At 41.0% G+C, this 21,054-nt stretch overlaps 2 protein-coding genes across 5 annotated transcripts in view; one reads left to right on the plus strand and one right to left on the minus strand.

The window, feature by feature from the left end:
* The window catches only part of LOC6585183 (pneumococcal serine-rich repeat protein), a 154,367-nt gene that overhangs the window by 15,788 nt on the left and 117,525 nt on the right, over positions 1 to 21,054 (plus strand). The gene's annotated exons all lie outside the window — the stretch shown is intronic.
* Positions 193 to 19,972, minus strand: LOC122757704 (bromodomain-containing protein DDB_G0280777). 2 transcript variants are annotated; one of them, XM_044010819.1, is made up of 3 exons: positions 19,862 to 19,972; positions 2,755 to 3,198; positions 193 to 1,451 (listed from the first exon to the last, which is right to left on the minus strand). In XM_044010819.1, the coding sequence occupies exons 1-3, from the start codon at positions 19,955 to 19,957 to the stop codon at positions 801 to 803; spliced, it is 1,191 nt and encodes a 396-aa protein (XP_043866754.1). In that variant the 5' UTR covers positions 19,958 to 19,972; the 3' UTR covers positions 193 to 800. The 2 variants fall into 2 exon arrangements, with proteins under 2 accessions (XP_043866754.1, XP_043866759.1); XM_044010824.1 differs by lacking the exon at positions 19,862 to 19,972 and having other exon boundaries at positions 2,755 to 3,453.

A 21,054-nucleotide genomic window follows, 5' to 3' on the forward strand; every position in this document is an offset into this window, starting at 1 on the left:
TATAATATTAAATATGATAAAGATTATAATATAATATATCATAGTTAATCTAAGCTTCAAAGTTGATCTGTATATTTATACATTGATCTTATCAACTCTATGCCATTTCCTCCCTCTCTCTCGCCCACTCTTGCTCCCCATCCCTCCCTCGCCTTATCTATGCAGCATAATCACAGAGAACACGTGCCACACTTTCAACATTCAAGTACACATTTATTTGGTATTTTCGCTCATGCTGATTCTGGTACAAACGCTGCATAGGTTAACAATAATAATACGAATACAATGACAATCATCTATCTATACGTGTTTGCGCTTCAGGGTAGTTAACATTCGTGTTCTTCATTCACTGATCGAGCTATACTAATGTCTGTGTTGAGTGTCGATATCATACGTAGGGCAGCAGCAAGTTGAAGTTGAAGAAAATTGTCGATTATCGATAAACACATCTCTCTCTATGTGTATCGATATTTATATGTGCGTGTATGATTAAACAACATTATAACGATTCCGATAAGCCGGTTAATCAATTAGATGTAAGGCTGAGTGTGTTAGTGTGTATACGTGTGCAGAGATCTGAGTCTGTAGTCCTGTAGATCAGGGCACTGTGTGGCTGTGAGAGTGAGTGTGTATCTGTGTGAGCGTGTACTCTCTTTCCCTTCCATTTGTTTTTTTGTACTTTTTTTTTTGTTTTGTTTTTTGTTTATCATGCATGCTGTTTGTAATCGTGAACGTTGAGGATGAGGATGTATCTTAACTTGGTGATTGAGAAATTCGCCTGGCGCTCTGGCCAGGCTCACTTAGGATTTGGATTTCGATTTCTTACTGAGTGTGTGCTTTCGCTTGCCAATGGCTGGCAGCTTCGAGCGTGCCGACGTCTGCTCGGCTTCTGGACGGTGGGGCTTCTGCGGCGGCTTCAGCTGATCTGGCTCTGGCTGCTGCTTCTTCTTCACGGACGACGTGTTCAGCAGCTTTTTGCTCTTGCACTTTGCCGGCGTCGGGCGCTGCGCCGGCTGCTGCTGCTTCTGTGTGCTGGCCGGCGCCGCTGGCGCCGCCTTGCCGACCCCCCGAGCCTTGCGCAGTCCCTTCAGGTTCGGCTCGGAGAGCAGCTCGCGCAGCGTCAGCGTTGTTTTCTCGCGCTTCTCCCGCTGATCGGGCGACGCCTTTGCCTTCGGCGAGCTGCCCGAAGGCGATGTCGGGTGCGTGCGCGGCGACTCCGGGATGCAGGGCACAATCTCGGCGAGATTATCGTAGCGCGGCTGCTGCGCCTTCAGGCGCGCCTGCAGCTTGGTGGGCTTCACCGGCGGCGAATACGATTCCATCGAGTACAGCGTGGTCGTGCCGTTCGCGGCGGGTGCGCAGCTGATCTTCCAGCGACCGGCGCGCTCCATCTGAAATGCCCTATAGATGAGGTGGCGCGGCACGGGAATGGGCAGAGCGGCGTGCATTTCCTGAAAGAGAGAGAGAGAGAGAGAGAGAGAGAGAGAGAGTGAGAGAGACAGTCGAAAATGAGCTGAGAGTGGCCTAAATAGAAAATGGAAGGGACGGAAATGGGAAGAGACGAAAGTGGGAATACTTTGAGGGGCTGGGAAAGCAGATATCTAAACTAGGAACAGTTGGACTCGCACTGATTCGTTTGAACTGGGAACAGACTTGCATGATCTGATGAATTGCAAAGAGGTGAAACTGGGAACAGATGAAACTGTGAACAGCGGAAACTGAACTGATGAAGCTGAGCAAATGAAGGTGGGAATAGTTTGAGCAAGCAACAGACTGTGCTATAATTGAATTGGAATTAATCTTATGAAGCTGTGAATGGTTCGAGCTATATTGCCTTATGCTATGAACAGTTTGAGCTACATAAGAATAGAGCTATGAACAGTTTCCGAAGAGAACAATTAGGGCTATGAACAGTTTAAGCTTAAGCTATGAACAGTTGAGGCTAAGAAATAAATGAAACTGAAGAGATGGAACTGTGAACAGTTTAAGCTAAGAACGGCATATGCTATGAACAAATTTACGATATGAACACTTTAAGCAATGAGCGGCATATGCTGTGAACAGTCTAAGCTATAAACAGAGCTGTGAACAGTTTAGATTATAAACAGATGAAACTGCAGAGACGAAAGTCATCAGCTATGAACAGTTGAAGAAGAGAACAATCTGGGCTATGAACAGTTGAGGCTAAGAAACAATTGAAACTGAAGAGATGCAACTGTGAACAGTTTAAGCTAGGAACGACTGATGCTATGAACAGTTTGAGGTATAAACAATATGCGCTATGAACAGTCTAAGCTATGAACAGCTGGAATAATTAAGAGATGGAACTGAAGAGACGAAAGTCACCCGTTTAAGCTGCGAACAGCTTAAACTAAGAACAGTGGAGGCTAGGAACAGATGAAACTGAAAAGATAGAACCATGAACAGTTTAGGCTAAGAGCGGTCTGAGATTTGAAGAAGATCAATAAACAGTTTGGGCTATGAACAGATGCAACTGAAGCAATGGAACTGTGAACAGTTTGAGTAATGAACAGCTAAGGCAACGAAAAGTTTTAACTGTCATCCTGAATCTTAGGAAAATACATCTTTAGATTATAGGCAAACAAATGGAGAAGATTTCAACAGAAGAGAAATCATACTGAGCTAAGTACAAGGAACAGCTAAAATGGACGTCCAGCTGTTCCCATATAGCCAGCCCAAGTTCTGCATAGGAATCTGAATCGGAATCTGAAATGCATTAAGCCATATCCTTACCGAATTGTAGAGTTTCCTTTGATCTTTGCTGAGCTTCGTCCAGGCATCGGGTGCCCGTTCCATGGCCTCGTCGATGCTGCAATTGTGCATTATGCAGAACTCCCTTACATAGTTATAGAACTGTATGGGCGTGGCATTCTTTGGGCGAAAGTGGCCCATAGCTGCGATGAGGCCGATGCGTTTCTCGTGCGGCGATTGAGGCGTTTGCTGTGGCTGCGATTTCGCCAAATCGCGCAACAATTCGGCATCGCTCGAGAATATTTTGTTCTTCGCTTGCTGTTTTTGTTGTTTATTTTCCTTTTGTTGCGGCTGTTGTTCTGGTGGTTCTGGTGGTTCTGGTGGTTGTTGCTCTTGTTGTTGCTCCTGTTTGGGTTGTACTGGTTGTTGGCCCTCATCGTCGCTTTGCCCGTTTTGCTGTAGTAGCTTTTGTTGTTGTTGTTGTTGCTGCTGCTGCTGCGGCGGTGGCGACTGCGGCAACGGCGGCGGCAACTGCAGCTCTTGTTCTAATTCTTTTAGATTTTGAGTCATTTGAACGCGATACTTAATTTGGCTTACACCGATTACCAATTGAGATTTATACACTATCACTTTTTACGATTTTTACAATACTTTTTGCCAAATAATGAAATAAAAAATTCAAAAATAGAAAAAAAAAAATAAAACGTGTGCTATAGTCGAGCACTATTTATAAAATGAAACTAAACTAAAACTGCTCTGGGGTCTGCCTGCAAATCGAAGGCAAAGCCTCCTTTGAGCACACAAAAACACACGAATCGAAACAAGGTGTTCGAGTGATGAGAAAATCAATGTCTGAATATATCGATAAATTCGAGTTGATATCGGAAATTTGAAAACATCATTTCCATTGCGAACTTGACTTGAGAGATTTATTTCCCACAGCCCTGCCGCCGGAATGGAACACACACAAGTTCTCTTGTTCTATTGCCCATTTAATTCAGCAAGCGACATGGTGACGTCTTTTATGCTTGGAATACTGAAATAGAACACAAAAGAGATTGCTTAACAGTTTCTGCTCCGCTCTACACAGCTCGGCTCAGTTTCCGTTCATATCTCTATCAGCCGATTTAAGAATTCAGTGCGCATTCCATTCGAGCATTGATATTGGGAGCGCACAGCGAAATGGAATACTATTAGCGAGCTCGCAAAATGGAATGGCAGAATCACGGCAAAGGCTGTACTGGTGGGAATACTGAAATGGAATGCTAAAGAGTTCACTCAAAGGTCAAAACAAATTGGAATCCAATACTTTTTAAGATTATGATTATCAGAAATGTAAACGGATTAGCTACTAGGAATGCTGAAATGGAACAATAACGAGTACGATTAAAAATGTTTCATTAGGTTTCTTTATACTTATTATAACCCTCATACATACATAAATAATTGATTTAGATGCCGTTTACTGCTAGGAATAGTGGAATGAAACACCACATAAATTCATTAACAGTTTATTAATGGGTTTTCTATAACTTATAAAGGCATAATTAGAGCTGACAGTGGCTCAAGCTTGCTTATATTGCTGGAAACGCTGGAAAGGAACATAAAAAAGTGCCCATAACAGTTTATCAATTAGTTACTAATTCTATATAAATCAGTTTTGTCTCCAAACAATTGAAATTTTAGCTAATACAAGAGTTACTGTTAGAAATGCTGGAATGGAACAGCCAAACTATCACATAACACGTTAAAGAGTTGTAATCAATTCTATATAGATCTTCTAGCAGCTAGAGATCAATTAAATTCATAACTTAGATACCTTTTACCGCCTGGAATGCTGGAATGGAACAGCAATCCGATCACATAACACGTTATCCAGTTGTAATGAATTCTATATAGATCTCCTAGCAGCTAGAGATCAATTCATTTCATAACTTCGATACCCTTTACTGCCTGGAATGCTCGAATGGAACAGCAAAGCGATCACATAACACTTTATCAACAACTTTTTTCCGCTTCTCTGACAATCGCCCGATAATATCAAGCCATTGCGACAGCTGCGACTGTGACAACGCCTAATGCCCATCCCCCGCTACCCTATATACATATATCGAATGCTACTGCTACTACCCACTCGACTAGTTGCCGGCTATGCGATGCGATGCCATGCCATGCCGGTCTGTCGCGTCGCGGCGTCCGTTCCATTAAACCATTTGTTAGAGCGGACCGTCGATAGTCCGCGGTGCACACACTTGAGCGGCGCTCGAGCGTTGTTAACCTTGAACATGCGCGCTGCGATGACGGCTACCCGACTTCCCCGTTCCAGCAGTCGTCGCTATGTATATATATATATGCATATACATATATATATATATATATATATATATATATATATATATATATATATATTATGTATATATGTGTGTTTATAGTATAAGAATAGAACACAAAACTTCTAACAAGTTTTGCGCGTGCGCAGCGCGAATGCAGCTCAGCCAGAGGTAAAGCAAAATGAAAGAAAAGCAAAGCAATAGAACGGATAACAAATGAAATATTGAGAAAAAAAATAGAATGAAAAAACAACAATAAAAAATCATAAAAAATATATGCATATAGATATGTACATATATTTACATACACACATATACGCACATATGTATATGTATATGTATATCAATTCTAACGCAACAGGGTGGCTTTAGCAGTCGAAGATGAAAGAGAGCTGGCTTAAACTATATACAAATGAATACACACACACACACACACACACACACACACACAAATTCACATTCACATAGACCTACAACTGCAGGCGGCATTTACTTTTCCAGTTCCGTCATCAAAGCGAAACGTAACGAAACGAAACGAAATGAAACGAAATTAAATGAAATGAAACGAAATGAAATGAAACGATAAGCAAATCAAAATCGAAATTGTGACCAGAGAGCGCACACGACTATTAGATTCAATGCCAACGGCGAGCGGAAGGTGTGCAATTAGTTTGGCTTATTAGTGCTACCTGGCAGATGCAGGTGTCAAGGGCAACCCAGCCGTCGGCATTATCCATTGAAATCGGCCGTTAAATAGTTAACTTTCAAAGCGGTTTCTCGCCCGTCGATTAGTCATAGTCATAGTCATACTCATATATCTATATATACTATATGCTGTATATACCAACTGTACTTTAGTATTTGTGTATTGGCTCGCATAAGTCTTGGCTAACGATCAAGCATGCAAAATTATTCCTATTGCAATACCCTGTACACTTTGCCAGCCCACTGGGGGGTATGATCAGCTTGCATATACATACATGTCACAGCTCTATCTTGTTCTATCTATCAATCACTTCCCTCTCTCTCTCTCTTTGGTCAATTTTAATAGCATATGTCGAGTAATTATAGAGAGTTTGTCTTCGATCGGGTTTTGGACTTTAACGAGATATAATAGATGCCCCGCACCGGCTACTTGTTAATCATAGAGTCGGAGAAAAATATTGTTTATACCAAATGGCTGAAAGAGTTTTGCGGAAACTTGTTTTGCTTTTGTTGTTATTTTTTTATTTTTTTATTTATATATACATATGCATATTTTTTTTGTTCTCTCTTAACGACAATAAAACGATCTATTGCCGCTTGCAGTCAGATAAGCAAAATATATTGAATGAGGAAACTTATTCTCGTTTTCATTCACGATCTCAATGCTTTGGAATATCTAGATTCGCAAATGTTCTCACATATGTGTGGAGTTATATGGAGATTTTTTCTGAATGCAATCTTTTATAATTATTATAAATTTGTATGAGTTTTTGTCAGATTCTCTCTAACTTGTAAGAGCTTCTTCTAGGATGCTCTCTCTCTCTCTCTCTTTCTCGATCTTTGTCAACTGATTTCTCTCCCGCTCTTTTCTTCTCTTTCTCTCTATCTTTCTCTTATTCACTCTGTAAGTTTTACTATACGCCTCCAGTTTCGATCGCATTTGTATGGGTAAGCTTTTGCAGCGTTTGATCTTGAGCTCAGATCATGTGTTTTCTGTTCCTATTCCAAGCCTTTTCTTTAACATTCAGGATCTCTATATTTGTTGATCAATTAATTAAAAGCTCTCTCATAGGTTTAGCTTCCTTCTTTACATATTTTATAAATATTGTTGATTTCTCAATATTGACTCAATTATCGTTATGCTTCTTCTGTTTATCGCTTGCTTCAGTTCCATTTCTGTGCTATTATTTCTAATCCATTATTTTGCTCCCCCTCTCACACACACAGACTGGCTCTCTGCGTCTGTCTTTCTAAATCTTTTCTTCTTTTCAAAATTTCAATTAGGGTTGAAAGTTCAACCATCAAAGGCAGACGCCATTAGGGTTTCTATATGTATGCAATACAATCCTTAGAATCGCGAGAATTCAAAAGAATTCTATTCAGCAATTTGTAAAGAATTATAGATTTAGTTGTATATGAAAAATACAATTCATATTGAAGTTTTTTAGTACAAATTTAATTGTATTTATGTATGTTTGTATTTTTATTTATTCATATGGAATAGGCTCGATAGAAACTTAGATGGTAGACTATATTTTTTACAAAAAGAAAATTATATATATATATATATATATATATATATATATATATATGAGAACTCGCTCTAGGAAATCGAACTCCGAGCGTTACCAATGCCTTCGAGATCCGAGAGAAAGACAACAGATGTCAACGACTGGAGTTCGTCATCGAGTTGCGGTTTCCAGATAAGATCTACAAATTGATTATGCTGAACAGCCTTCCGTCCCAAAAGATCTGATTTGGTATGAAATGGACTGATATACCATTTGGTATGTGCTGTGGCTCTCAGGGCCAATAAAAAGAGCGTGAGAAATCTGCTCTGGCCGATTGGGCTATATAGAGATATTTAGTTCCGTTAGTTGACTTAATTTTCTTTATATTTTCCATCAAGTCTTGATGCCAATTTAGCATTATAATGCACAAAGAACTTGATATATGCGATATATACACCTGAATTCCTTTTCTAATTCTAGGTTTCTTCCCTCCCTAAATATCTGAGTATACCAGCCATATCTAGCTAAGTTCTATTTTGTTAGATATTCCCATTTAATCCCATTTTTAACATATTGCTAGCTCTGCTGTAAAATGACATTTTATTCCACATCCTAAGCTACGTTTATATGTACATATTTGTACTATCTATTTTGGCCTCTTGTATAATTTGGCCAATAGATTTAGTTGTTGTTGTTGTTGCATTATTTATGGCCGTCTTATGGTAGGCTAGAGCTGAAAATGGCAGCCGACCCTCAAAAAACCATTTGCCTAGGCGGCCTACCCCAAGCCCTCGCTCTGTCGCTCGGCATATCGGCCTCGGCCTAGGCTCGTTTAACCTATGCCATCTCGTTTGCACACACACACACACGCACACATATGTGCCTATGCGTGCGCTCGTGTGTGTGAACAACCCTTACCGCCTGGCCATAGCTGCCCTACGTCTGCCGCCTCTACCTGCCCCCTCTGTTGCGAGCCGTCGCCCTCTTTCGCTCGCTCACAGGGCAAAGGCGCCTCGCCTGTCGCTCGCTCTCTCGCTCTCTCTCTCTCTCTCTCTGTCTATCTCTCTCACTCTGTCTGTATCTGTCTCGCTTGCTCGCTCTTCCGCGCAGTCACTCGCTCGCACTTACACACTCTGCGGCTGGCTCGCTCTGGCATTGTGTGTGTGTGTGTGTTGTCCAGTTGGCTTTGCCTGCTTGACTTGAAATTGAGCTACCCTACACACACGCACACATACACACACACACACACACACGCACCGTGGCATAGCACACGCCTCTGCTAGGCTCTGGCTTGCGTGTTCTATGGCTGCTGATTACCTTAAATATTTCGAATATTTCTAGACATAATACACACACACACACACACACACACACACACACACACACACACACACACACTTATACTAATACACAATTGTATTAAAATTCTTCGTTGCTTTTCTTCTTTTTTTTGGGGTTGGACATTTGCTGTTGGGCGTTTTGCCAATTGTAGGCGTGTGGCATGTTGTTGTTAGTTGCGTTGCAGCAATAATATGCAACGGCCATTGAAGTTGTGCCACACACACACACACACGCACACACACATGTAATATATATGTATATATATATATATATTGCAGTGCGAATCGCTGAAGCGTTGCTTGCGACAGCTTCGTTTCGATGTTTCGGCTTTGGCATTCGTGTGAAAATACATACACATATTTACAGAAGCACACACTTGCACACACACTTGCGCACATGTTAGCCTACCTTTTGGGCCACCGCTCTCCACCGCACTTAATTCACCTGCTTCACTTCACATTTCACATTTTACACTATTTGCATTTGCGCAAAAAGTGCAAAAGTTGACACACACGCAACATGCAACATGCAACAGCATCAGCCATTATTATAGCACACACACACACACACACATACTCCACTGTATGTGTGTGCTATAATGGACGCCATTTTGCTGGCCCTTTGCAGCATTTGCACTTAATGAAATTCTTTTTTAATAATATTCTTTTTTTTTACGCTTTGTTTCATATTCAACTCACTCAGTCAATCTCTCATTCTCTCCCTCTCTTTCTCTCTTTGCAGGTGAGTGTTGTCAACGCAGTGCGGCCTTTATTTATTAATGGATTTCCCATATCGGATCCACACCCCTTCCACACACACACACATTTACTTACGTATATCTCGACTGTTTTGACGTAAAGTGCATTAAGAGCGTAAGTCAACTTTTTTTTTTATATTTTTTTGTCGGTTAATGAAAATGGAAAATGCATTTTCCATTTCCATTCCCATCTCGCTGCGCTGTCAATGCGATTGGCTAATTATCATTAATTATGCAAGTTACCGGGCTTAAGTCTGAAATGCAGCTTAAAGTTTTTTTCATTATTAATTGTGATAGCCAAATTCCCATTTGAGAGGCTTTCATTTTGTGTGGGGTATATAGGGACTTTAAATAAGACTCCAGCTCTTTTCATATTTGATGTGAATAAATAAATAGATTAGCAGATGAGAAATCTGTTCAAAAATGATCAGGTATTCTCAGTTTAATCATGATATACAGTCACTCACAGCTATTTTCAGCCAGCTATTTTCAGGCAAAAGTACTATAAAATCGAAACTAAGAGATATATAAACAAAATTTAAACAGCAGTTTTTACTTATTTTTTTTTTATCAATTTTTCAAGCATTTTTTAACAATTGAAAACTGAAAAAATTTCCTCAGTTTATTTTAAGCACTTTCAATTCTTTTATTAAATCTAAGTTTTGTATTAGACCAAATAAAATTGCTTGAGATCTTGTTTAGCTTCTTCATTTCCTCAATGCTGTCCTTATCTCTCCAATTATACTAGAGTAGAGTCCACCTCTCCTGTGCCTCAGCACAGGGGAGCAATATGACTTCATTTGCGTGTACATCAGAAACCGCCTGAAAGGAATCTTATAATCAATTCGAAGTAGACAGCGACTCTTTAACTGATCGATTTTTATCGATAATCGAATAGGGTTATCGAAATAAGAAATTCATAATGCTTTTAGGCATTTTGGATAGGCGGACAGAGAGCCATGGCTAGAAAGACTCAGCACATTGTCCGGAGCTCAGATCAAGAATAAAATCATGGAGAAAGATATACGAATAGAGGAATATAGACAGAATATGATTTTAAATATAATATTATATTATATATTATACAATATTTGTATTTTAAAGTATGAATTCATAACTAAGTTATATGCAATAATAGAGTTCAGTCTTAGGACTACATCTACCATAACTTCTCCCGCCTTTACTATCTCTTAGGCACATCAATTGTCATTCACAGTTTGTCACAATTCAATCAGCATTCACAATGTTTTTTCTTCCCCCAATAAAAAAAAGCTTTGAATGCTTTTGATTATGGAACATCTAGAGTAATCCAATTACAGATGTCTAATGCAGCGCGTGAAGAGGTGCTTGGCTAGCTGAGGGGAGCTGAGGCGAGCTGAGGTGAGGCGTGGCAGCGCAAACATCTACAGCTTAGAACTGGGAACTGCGCCCAGTCACGACACTCGCAGCCAACGAGTGTGCCGAGTGAGCTGCATTTGTGGGGCGACAGCTGCGTGTGCCGACTTGTAATTAGATTGTTGACCCCCTGACTGGCGGGGGCCCTCAGACGCTGGGCCCGAAACTCTCTTCGAGTGTATTTTTGCCAGTGCTTGGGCAACAATAGTGCCAACTCATGTCGCGCTTGCCGCAAGCTGTTGCGTTTGTCCAAAATCAACAAACAAAATGAAGGCGAATACTGAGAGGGGAGGCGTATGACGAGATAGATGCGTGTATGTAATTTTAGATGGATATGTAAAAATATATATACAGATGAAAACACGGATCGGTCTAGGTATTTGCTAGTCAGGCACTCGCCACTAGATCAATGTTTCCCTTGGCTTTTTCTGTTGGGTTGGGGTATCTCTTAGTCGGGCACTTTCTACCAAATCATTTAGCTTTTCCAAAGAGGAAGCAAACCATCTAGGTTGAGGTATTTCCTAGTCAGCTAGATCATTGTTCCTTTTAGCTTTTTAGATCAGCTGGGGTATCTCTCAGTCAGGCACTCCCTACTAGAGTTTACTTTCCCGTTTCAGCAGATCTTTAGTTTTTTGGAGCGTTTAAAATTCAATGCAAGCCAATGGCTGCAGAAGAAGCAGCGCGCAAACGTGACTGCAGCACGCAGGATACGTAAATATATATACAGATATATATATATATATATATGTATGTATGTATGTATATGAAAAAAATATAAAAATCTATGTATATGTATATATATATTTAGAAAAAGAGCAAAAGCAATAGCGTCCGCTTTAAGCGTGGCAAGTGCTGCGCTTTGGGCACTCAGCGGCATGACGGAATTGCAACCCACAATCGCAGCAAAAGCCACCCAGCGGCATCCACTGGTTGTTGCCACAGTTGCCACAGTTGCCGTGGTTGCGCAGGCGCGCACCTACACTTTGGCCCCGAATGCTACTTGGCTGCCTCCTACTGACTGCGACTCCAACTCCAACTGCAACTCTGACTCTGACTCTGACTCCAGCTACGCGTCCAACTCCGACAGAGCTGAGATTAACATCACTATGTCATAAAGTTTGCCAGTCAGCTCTGATCCCATAAAGTTTTGTGCGTTTTCTCTGGCTCTCAACGCGCTCGGCGTACGAGGTAGAGTCCATTAGCTTGGTGACAGCGTTTGACCCATAGATAGATATAGATATAGATATAGATATAGATATAGATATAGATATAGATATAGATATAGATATAGATATAGATATAGATATAGATATAGATATAGATATAGATATAGATATAGATATAGATATAGATATAGATATAGATATAGATATAGATATAGATATAGATATAGATATAGATATAGATATAGATATAGATATAGATATAGATATAGATATAGATATAGATATAGATATAGATATAGATATAGATATAGATATAGATATAGATATAGATATAGATATAGATATAGATATAGATATAGATATAGATATAGATATAGATATAGATATAGATATAGATATAGATATAGATATAGATATAGATATAGATATAGATATAGATATAGATATAGATATAGATATAGATATAGATATAGTGCTTAGAGTACTTTCCATTCGACTCGCCTTTGTACCCATAATTGTTTCGTTGCAGCAATTGTTGCTGCTGCTGCTGATGTTGTTGTTGCTGCTGTTGCTGCTGCTGCTGCTGCTGCTATCGTTGCACTTTAGGCTGCTGCACGCAGAGCACGCATTTTCAGCGTGAAATGCAATTTCTGCGCCAAAGGAATTTCAATTGTGTTGGTGTGTGCCAAGAGTGCCTCAACTGTAGCTGCGGCTGCGTCTGCGTCTGCGGCTTCAGTTGAGCTGAGCTTTGAGGAACTGCAACTGCAACTGCAGCTATGAGCGTATGTGTATTGTAATTTTGGTTTGCTTGCAGCTGCAAAAAAAAAAAAAACAAAACAAAACAGAAACACAGAAGAAAACTCCCGCAACAGATCGAGAGAGAGAGAGAGATAGAGTGAGTGAGTTGCAGGCATTGAAGAAGGCGCGTCAGTTCGTCCGTTTGTCAGTTTGTCAGTCAGTCAACGCACGACGCTCACGCAAATCACGCAACTCGAATTGTCTTGGCCTGTTCTAGCCAAGTTGCTGTTGTTGTTGTTATTGTTGTTGTTGCCAATTTCATTTGCCGCCGCATTCCTTTGGGTAGCTGCCACATCTTTCGAGCCGCGTCTTCAGCTGCATCTTTTCGCTTCGGCTTCGGCTTCGGCTTCGTCTTCGGCCTCGACTTTAGCTGCAGCTTCAGTTTCAGCTTCAACTTTGTCTTGTTCTTTCTCTTGTTTTTTGTTTTGCTTTTTTTTTTTTTGTTTTTTGTTAGTTGAACTTGGAGGCCACTGCAAATTGCACTCTGCGCACACAATTCTCAAACTCTATTGTTGCGCGAGCAGAAAAAGAAATACAGTGTTGGATAATTTTTATGTTGAATCTATTTACAATTGCCGAGATAAAAAAAAAAAAAAAAAAAGTGATAAGCACATCAAAGTGGAGCATGAGAAGGCGAACTGCAAAAGTTATTTTCAATTTTCAATTGGAGCAGCTAACGATTTTCATTGACTGAACTGAGAGGGGGAGAGAAAGATAGTCGGGCGAGAGAGAGATAGAAATCCTTAGATAATGGCAAAATTTATTCCTATAGATTACTTCTCATTGTCTCAGCGCATTCTCAAATTACTCTCAGTTCAAGCTCTACTCATTCTTAGCTCATACTCAGCTGATTCTCTAATAATTCTCAGCTCAATCTCAGCTCATTCGAAATTCATTCTCAGCTCATTCTCTACTCATTCTCATTCATTCTCAGCTTATTCTTAGCTCATTCTCAGCTCAATCTCCACCTATTCTCAAATAACTCTCAGCTTATTCTCAGCTCATTCTCAGCTCTATCTCCACCTATTCTCAAATAACTCTCAGCTTATTCTTAGCTCATTCTCAGCTCATTCTCTACTCATTCCTAGCACATGCTCAGCTCATTCTCTACTCATTCTCATGTTCTCTCATTTGTTGTTGTTTCCTAAATTTTCAATTATTTAGCTTGGTTCGTTAGATTGTAGTTCAGCTATCCTTTGGTATTCCTTAGATGAATACCCATCGATCGACAATAAAAGCTAAAGATTTGTAAGCTTTTAACATATATTGGCTTAAGTTAAGCATCGATCTATAATAGAATTGCTATAAACTCCACATTTTCATTGAATTTCATGTGAAAATTTTGTAGATCAGAAAATTCTCGTCCATAATCAAAGTTGACAATGAAGATTCTTTTCCCCCGATGATATCAGCTATGGATAGAGCACCGACTTGACTGCAAGTTACGCTAAAGAGCTCCACGAATCATTCCATTAATATAGACTTGTTTATACTACGTTTCAGTAAGTCGATCGAGTCTCAGCACTTTTTAAAAATATTTCCCTCGAAATTTAGTGTGCTGCTGTTCAATAATTAGCGCGCAGGCTGCAACATGCTGCAGCTGGAACGTGCCACACGGACGCGAGGCGAGGGCACGCGTTTCAAGCAACAACAACAAATGTTTAAAATGCGCTTTGGTTTCATTGATTCGCGCTGGCAGTTAGCGGTTGAAATTAACATGTTGCAGCAGCAGGAGTTGGGAAGGGGCAGCGGTGGAGGAGGCGGTAGAGGCGGCGGTAGAGGCAGGAGCTAAGGCAGGTACAAGGAGGAGAAACTGAGACATAGGCAGAAGTGGAAGGAAGAGATAGAGGCAGGCGGAGCGGTAGAGGCAGGAGGCAGAGAGCAGGAGTAGAGCCAAAAGCAGACACAGTGGCAGGAGGAAGAACTGTGTCTGAGTGCCTCGCTGCTTATCTTTATCGACATTTGTTTTCTCTCGTGTCTGTTTCAACTGGTCCGGCCCGTTGGCCAGGCCAAGCAACTTGCCAAAAAAAAGGGAATAACTAAAAGGAAGCTAAAAACCAAACCAAAAAAAAGCAAAAGAAAAAAAAAAGCTGAACAGAAAAAAGTGCCAACTGCTGCTGCTGCTGCTGGTTGCTGCTGCTGCTGGTTGCTGCTGGTTGCTGCTGTTCTTTGGCAACTCATTTTGTTGGTGGTCCTGCCACTCGCACTTTTGTTCTGGCCAACTCCGGGCTCCTTTTTGACCACATTCGATGCGCCGCTCTCGACTGTGCTTGCTCTTTTTTGCTGCTGCTGCTGCTCTTGCCGGCTGCCGGTTGCCAGTTGCCTGTTGCCATTGTTGGTCAGGCGCATGTTGCTGTCGGCCTGGCTGCAACTGCGTGTTGTGTGTGGTCAGTTTTGCGGCTCGGCGAGTTGATTACTTAATTCTATTGATGACGTTTTGACTGATTGCCTTATGAGCTTTCACTTTTTTCACAAACTCCGCACAATGCCAGTTAATAACTGGACCAGCTTTCATGTTGCTGGCGTGCCTGTTGCTGCTGCTGCTGTTGCTGCTGTTGCTGTCGTTCATTGTTATGAATTATTCATGCAACAAGGCGCAAGCACACTTTTTTGTTTGTGTGGCCAGCACTGAGACTTCATCAGCTTCGACTGCGGCTGCGGCTGCGGCTTCAACTTCAATTTCATCTGGGCCTGTGCGGCACACTAAACGTTTCAATTCCCTCTACTGATTGACGTACACTGCGCTACAAAATCTGCAATTTATTATGGCCCATTGCCATAAAAATATCTAGCATTGCCATCAGGCATCCATCAGCCCTGGCACCTGGCAGCGATTATGTTTACAGAGCTCTGTGCCTGTGTCCTCTTCTGAAATGTTATCCCACACTACTTAAGGTGTTTAATTTTCAGTTTGACAGCCTTTCCATGAGATTCTCATGAGAGCTACCTCACTCTATGGTCACTCTGTTTGAAGACCTTAATGATCTGCTTTTCTCTCTCTCCCTCTCTCTTTCTCTCTCGCTCCCACACTCACTGTATCTCTCTCTCCCTCTTTCAACTACATTTTAAACTGTTTCAAAGCCTTTCTTGGCCATTCTTAAGCAGTAGTACTAATATTTGCTTTCTTTTCGTTTCTGCTTGACATCCTTTCTATGTGATTCTCATAAGCTACTTACTAACACTGCTCTCCTTTTCTGCAGCTATGCTCATTCTTCTTTCTAGTTTAAAAGTCGCCTCTCTCACTCTCGCTCTCGCTCTCTCTACCTCTCTTTCTTCCTCTTTTAATATTATTCTCTTTCTTTTTCTCTCACTCGTTCTCTCTCTCTCTCTCTTATGATATCTGTAGCTCTATTTCTCTTTTTTCGTTCTCTCTCTCTAGCTCTCAATCTTCCTCACTCTCTCATTCTTTCATTCTCTCAATCTCTCCCATGTTTACTTTTCGCCTCAATAATCCTACAGCTTGACTGCTTGAAAATCGCATAGAAAGGCGAGCTCTAGCACTTGTCAAGTGGGTCGATAATAGTGCTTCCATATTTACACTCAATTAAATGCATTTTTCCCACACCCTGAAGCGTGTTGTGCAGTGTTGCTCGCATTTCTTTTTTTTTATTGCGCCTTGTTGTATAATATTAACCGCTAGATGACTTTATTAAGACGGCAATCGCCGACAGTGTGTCGTCCAATCAAAATGGACCGCACAGGATGATTTAGTGGCGCATTCCTTCACACCTGCCATGTCCGTGCTGTGGCGAGCTCTGCTGTGCTGTCATGTCAATAATGCCACCAATTCTGCGCAACGGGCCAACTGATAATGATGTGACAAAACAGCAGTTGCCTTCGTTTTCTTTTCGTTTTTTTATATATATATATTTTTTTTTCATTTTCTGCTCGTTGCTTTTCTTTCGTGCTGCTTTTTGCTTTTGCTTTTAGCCTGCAGCGATTGCGCGGCTGCCAATGGCCAATGCCTGGGCTAAAAGCTGAGACCAGGCCAAAGCCGAAGCCGAAGCCAAAGCCAAAGCCAGGCTTCAAGGCACGTCGTCGCTGTCATTAACGTGATTCTGTTGTTGTTGTTTCGGTTGTTGTTGCTGTTGTTGCTGGCACATTATGCGTTATTACGCGTGCGCAGCTGCTGCTGCTGCTGCTGCTGCTGCTGCTGCGACTGCTGCTGCGGCTGGAATGGAGCCCAGACTGGAATTGTCTGTGATATCTTTTGGCGTTACACCAACGTTAAGCTAAAGTGACACTTTGACAGCGATGCGTGATAAACGACAAAGGCAAAAGCAACAGCAACAACAACAACAACAAATACATTGTTGTTGTCAGCGGAAGCTGCGTGCAGCAACGTCTGCGCCTAACGGTCGCTGCAATTTGTAATTCTCTTTTTGTTTGTTGTTGTTAATTTGGTTGTTGCTGTTTTTTTTTTTTTTTTTTTTTTTTGCCAGCAGCTGATATGCTAATATACCTTTCCATGGACCATTGACCAAATATGGCATAGATCCATTGACCAACATCCACAGACAACTTGTTAAGCAAGTAATTCTAACTAAAAGCTTGACTGCAGGTCATGAGAAGCGCGTGGAAAGGCGCATGTGAGTGGGTGCGAAACTGTAAGAGATGGAAAGAGAGAGAAAGGGAGAGAGATAGTGTGAGAGTGAAGAACGAGATGGGTAAAGAGAGAGCAGGAATTGCCGTAAGGTAGTTTTGTAGGAGATAGAGAGCGAGTGCCGATTGAAAATCGCATAGAAAGGCACACATCAGCGAACGGAAGAGAGGAAGCAGAAAATAATACTAGATTGGGAGGAGAGAGAGAGAGAGAGCTGAAAGGGAAAGAGGGGTATAAAGAGTTTAAATTGGTCTACTAAGGCTTAGAAACATGAGAATCGCATAGAAGAGCTTAAAAGTAGGAGTAAAGCACTGAGTTAAATGATTTGAAAAAGCTTAGCCAACAAATATATCCAAGGCATTTCTCCAAGGCATGAGTAACTTATTTAAATAAAAGCCCAAGCTTGCGAAAACTAAAGCCTTGGCCAAATGATAAAAAATAAAATATTTCTTGAAGGAAACCCAACGGCCTGTAGTAGAGGCAAAACGGTCTACAGTTTGTAGCTCAATTCTGATGGCGTTGATAGCGCTGGGAACACGCATTTCTGATTATAAGCTCAATGTCGATGCTCAATTCAGTCACCAGCTGTGCTCAGCCTTAAAGTGTTCCACTTTCAGATATCTCTGTCTCTCTTCTACTCCTCTTTCACTCTGTTTGACTAATCTTGACAGTTGGATCTTGACATTCGATACTAGCTAACATGCAAGTTATCCATCGATCGGAAATTTCCTTTGGGCAATGCGCGCACTGATTGATGGATCTTGTTAAATGTTCGGCGATTATATAAGCCAAGGATGCAGTGAATGCTACCCAAATGAGAAGATGAAGAAGGAGAAGAAAAACCAAATCCGTCCAAATGAAAACAGTTGACAACTCTCGCCAGCCACAACAACAACAACAGCAACAACAACCACAGGAACGACAACGCTTTCCGTTCACGATAAGCAATATACCAACAACAATGAGCAACAATAGTTGTTGCTGTTGTTGTTGTTGTGTGTGTGTGTGTGTGTGTGTGTGCTACGCGTGTGTGGGCGCAATTTTCCATTGAATTATAATTTTTCATATTACAATCTTTTTTTTTTCTACTTTTATTTTTGTTGTTTGCTAGTTTTTTGCATTGGCTTGTCATAATTTTCATTACATGTTTTTGTTGCTGTTGCTGTGGTTGTTGTTGCCGTTGCTGTTGCTGTTGTTGCTAACCATGTTGTTGTTACCGCAGCCTGAACCTACGTCTTGATAAAGATCTCTTTTTTGCAGCTCTGCTCGAGTGCGGGCTGCAACAACAACAACAAGCACAAATATTGCAACAATCTGATAAGAATGTTGTGTATTGGCAAATGCAACAGACACAAGACAACAGCCAACAGCTAAGAGACAGCAACTGCGACGTCGGTTTGTGTCTTGGCTAGACAGCATGCAGAAAAAGGGGGAAAAGAAACTAAAACAAAACAAGAACAAGCAGAGCAACAATGAGATTTGATGTTTGTCGACAATTCAATACTCTTGCTGAATACTGATGACTAATGACTGATGACTGATGACTGATGACTGATGACTGATGACTGATGACTGATGACTGATGACTGATGACTGATGACTAATGACTGATGACTGATGACTGATGACTGATGACTGATGACTGATGACTGATGACTGATGACTGATGACTGATGACTGATGACTGATGACTGATGACTGATGACTGATGACTGATGACTGATGACTGATGACTGATGACTGATGACTGATGACTGATGACTGATGACTGATGACTGATGACTGATGACTAATGACTGATGACTGATGACTGATGACTGATGACTGATGACTGATGACTGATGACTGATGACTGATGACTGATGACTGATGACTGATGACTGATGACTAATGACTAATGACTAATGACTAATGACTAATGACTAATGACTAATAACTAATGACTAATGACTAATGGCTAATGACTGATGACTAATGATTTGCATAATGATGAATTAGTAATGCCTAATTTGCTGATTGATGATACTAGTTGATTGATCAACTGATTGATTGCCTCATTGACTAAAATCCCCCAATGCCTTAGTTACATAATCAATCGCAGCGCATGCATACCCTTAGCTAGGGTATGCAAATTGGAAGCCAAAGTTGAAGTTGAAGTGCGTTGCCTGTCAAAACAAGCAAAACGGCAACAACAACAACCATAACAACCACGATGAGGAGGATAGCAATAGCAACAACAGCAACTGCGCTGACTGTGGCAACTCTGCGCGCATAATTCTTGTGGCGCTGCCCACCCACGCTGGCCGCCCCAAACGAATTGACGAATTGTGGCAGTCGACGCAGTGGCGCAAATCGGGAACGCCAATGACATTATAATATGTCAATTTTTATGCCGCTTGGCAGGCGCGTGTTACAAAATGTCAAAAAACGCAGCGGCACAGCAACAGCAACAGCAACAATAGCAACAACACAAACAACGGCAACGACAGCGACAACTCTATTGTGCGCCCACGCGTTATTCAAAGAGCGAACATTGCTCGATGTTGCTGTTGTTGTTGCTGCTGCTGCTGCTGCTGTTGCTGTTGCTGTTGCTGCTGTTGTTGTCCTCCAAAATGCAAACAACATGCAACATTTAACATTTTTATGCGATTTAAGCAACGTTTTGTCATGTTGTCGAAATGTCGCTGAGTGCTACAGGAAAGCTAATAGAAGTAAAATAGATTGAGCCAATGGGAGACAACGGAAGAGTGAATACGGGGGGGTGAAGAAAGAGCATGAGGCGGAGAAGAGAAGAAAGAAAGGCATAGAGAGGACAGCCGCTACGATTGTGGAAGAAACTGAAATGATTGAAAGAGCTATAGAAATGAAGAAGGAATTGTAAAGCTGAGAGCAAATAGCTGATAAATAGAAGGAGGGAGCAAAAAAGTGGAGGAACGAGGAATGGTAGGAACAAGAAATAGGGGATGCGAAAGAGAAGAGCAATACAAGCATAGGAAGAGATGTGAAGAGAGAGAGAGAGAGAGAGAGAGAGAGAATGAGAGAGAGATACAGAATTCATAGTTGAGCATGAAATGAGAGAGATAAGGAGAGATTGTGATGAAGATGAGGAATATAGGCGAGAGGGATATATGTAGGTACAAAATGAGATGGAAAAGATTGTGATAGAAATATATATATATATATGTATATATATATCCTTTATTATAAACCTCTCAGTCTCTCTTTACATCTATATATGTATATATATAAGGAAAGACTGAGAGGTTTACATTAAAGGAAAAACAGAGGAAAAAATCTCCTTTAATCCATCTCCCGCGTTCTGTCTTGATCTGTGGAATAAATAGAGGAGAAGAAGATGCAAATGGCCAGTCTCCTTCTCGTCACTTCCTTCATTATATCTTGATCGCTCAAGGTGAGATAATAAGATTGTGAAATAATCAAATGTATCGATAATGTCATACAGTGAGAGATGTAGAACGGAAAACAGAGTGTGAATGACTTTAATATATTTCGTGTTGATTATACCAAAACATCTATTCGATATCCATAAAAGAGCTTCGTTCTTCTATTCAATCATTAATTTATTCTAATTTAAACTAGTCCAAAATTCCATCGAATAATTTATTCCTAGTTAGCAATATGAATTCAAGAACTCATAGCAGGCTACATTGTTGTGCTCGATCACAATGCGTCTCTCTCTCTCTCTCTCTCTTTCTCGCTGTCTGCCATTCCATGT

This window comes from Drosophila mojavensis, unplaced genomic scaffold (assembly GCF_018153725.1).
Source record: "Drosophila mojavensis isolate 15081-1352.22 unplaced genomic scaffold, ASM1815372v1 contig_136, whole genome shotgun sequence".
NCBI classification, from domain to species: domain Eukaryota; kingdom Metazoa; phylum Arthropoda; class Insecta; order Diptera; family Drosophilidae; genus Drosophila; species Drosophila mojavensis.

Excerpts from the sequence above, each read along its gene's own strand:
- LOC122757704 (XM_044010819.1), bottom strand. The coding sequence starts at position 19,957 with ATGTTAAATGTTGCATGTTGTTTGCATTTTGGAGGACAACAACAGCAG. Across the intron at positions 3,199-19,861 it reads AGCAGCAACAACAACAGCAA|CAACAACAACAACAACAAAA; the intron begins CATCGAGCAATG and ends CAGCAGCAGCAG. Across the intron at positions 1,452-2,754 it reads AAAGGAAACTCTACAATTCG|GAAATGCACGCCGCTCTGCC; the intron begins GTAAGGATATGG and ends TCTCTCTTTCAG.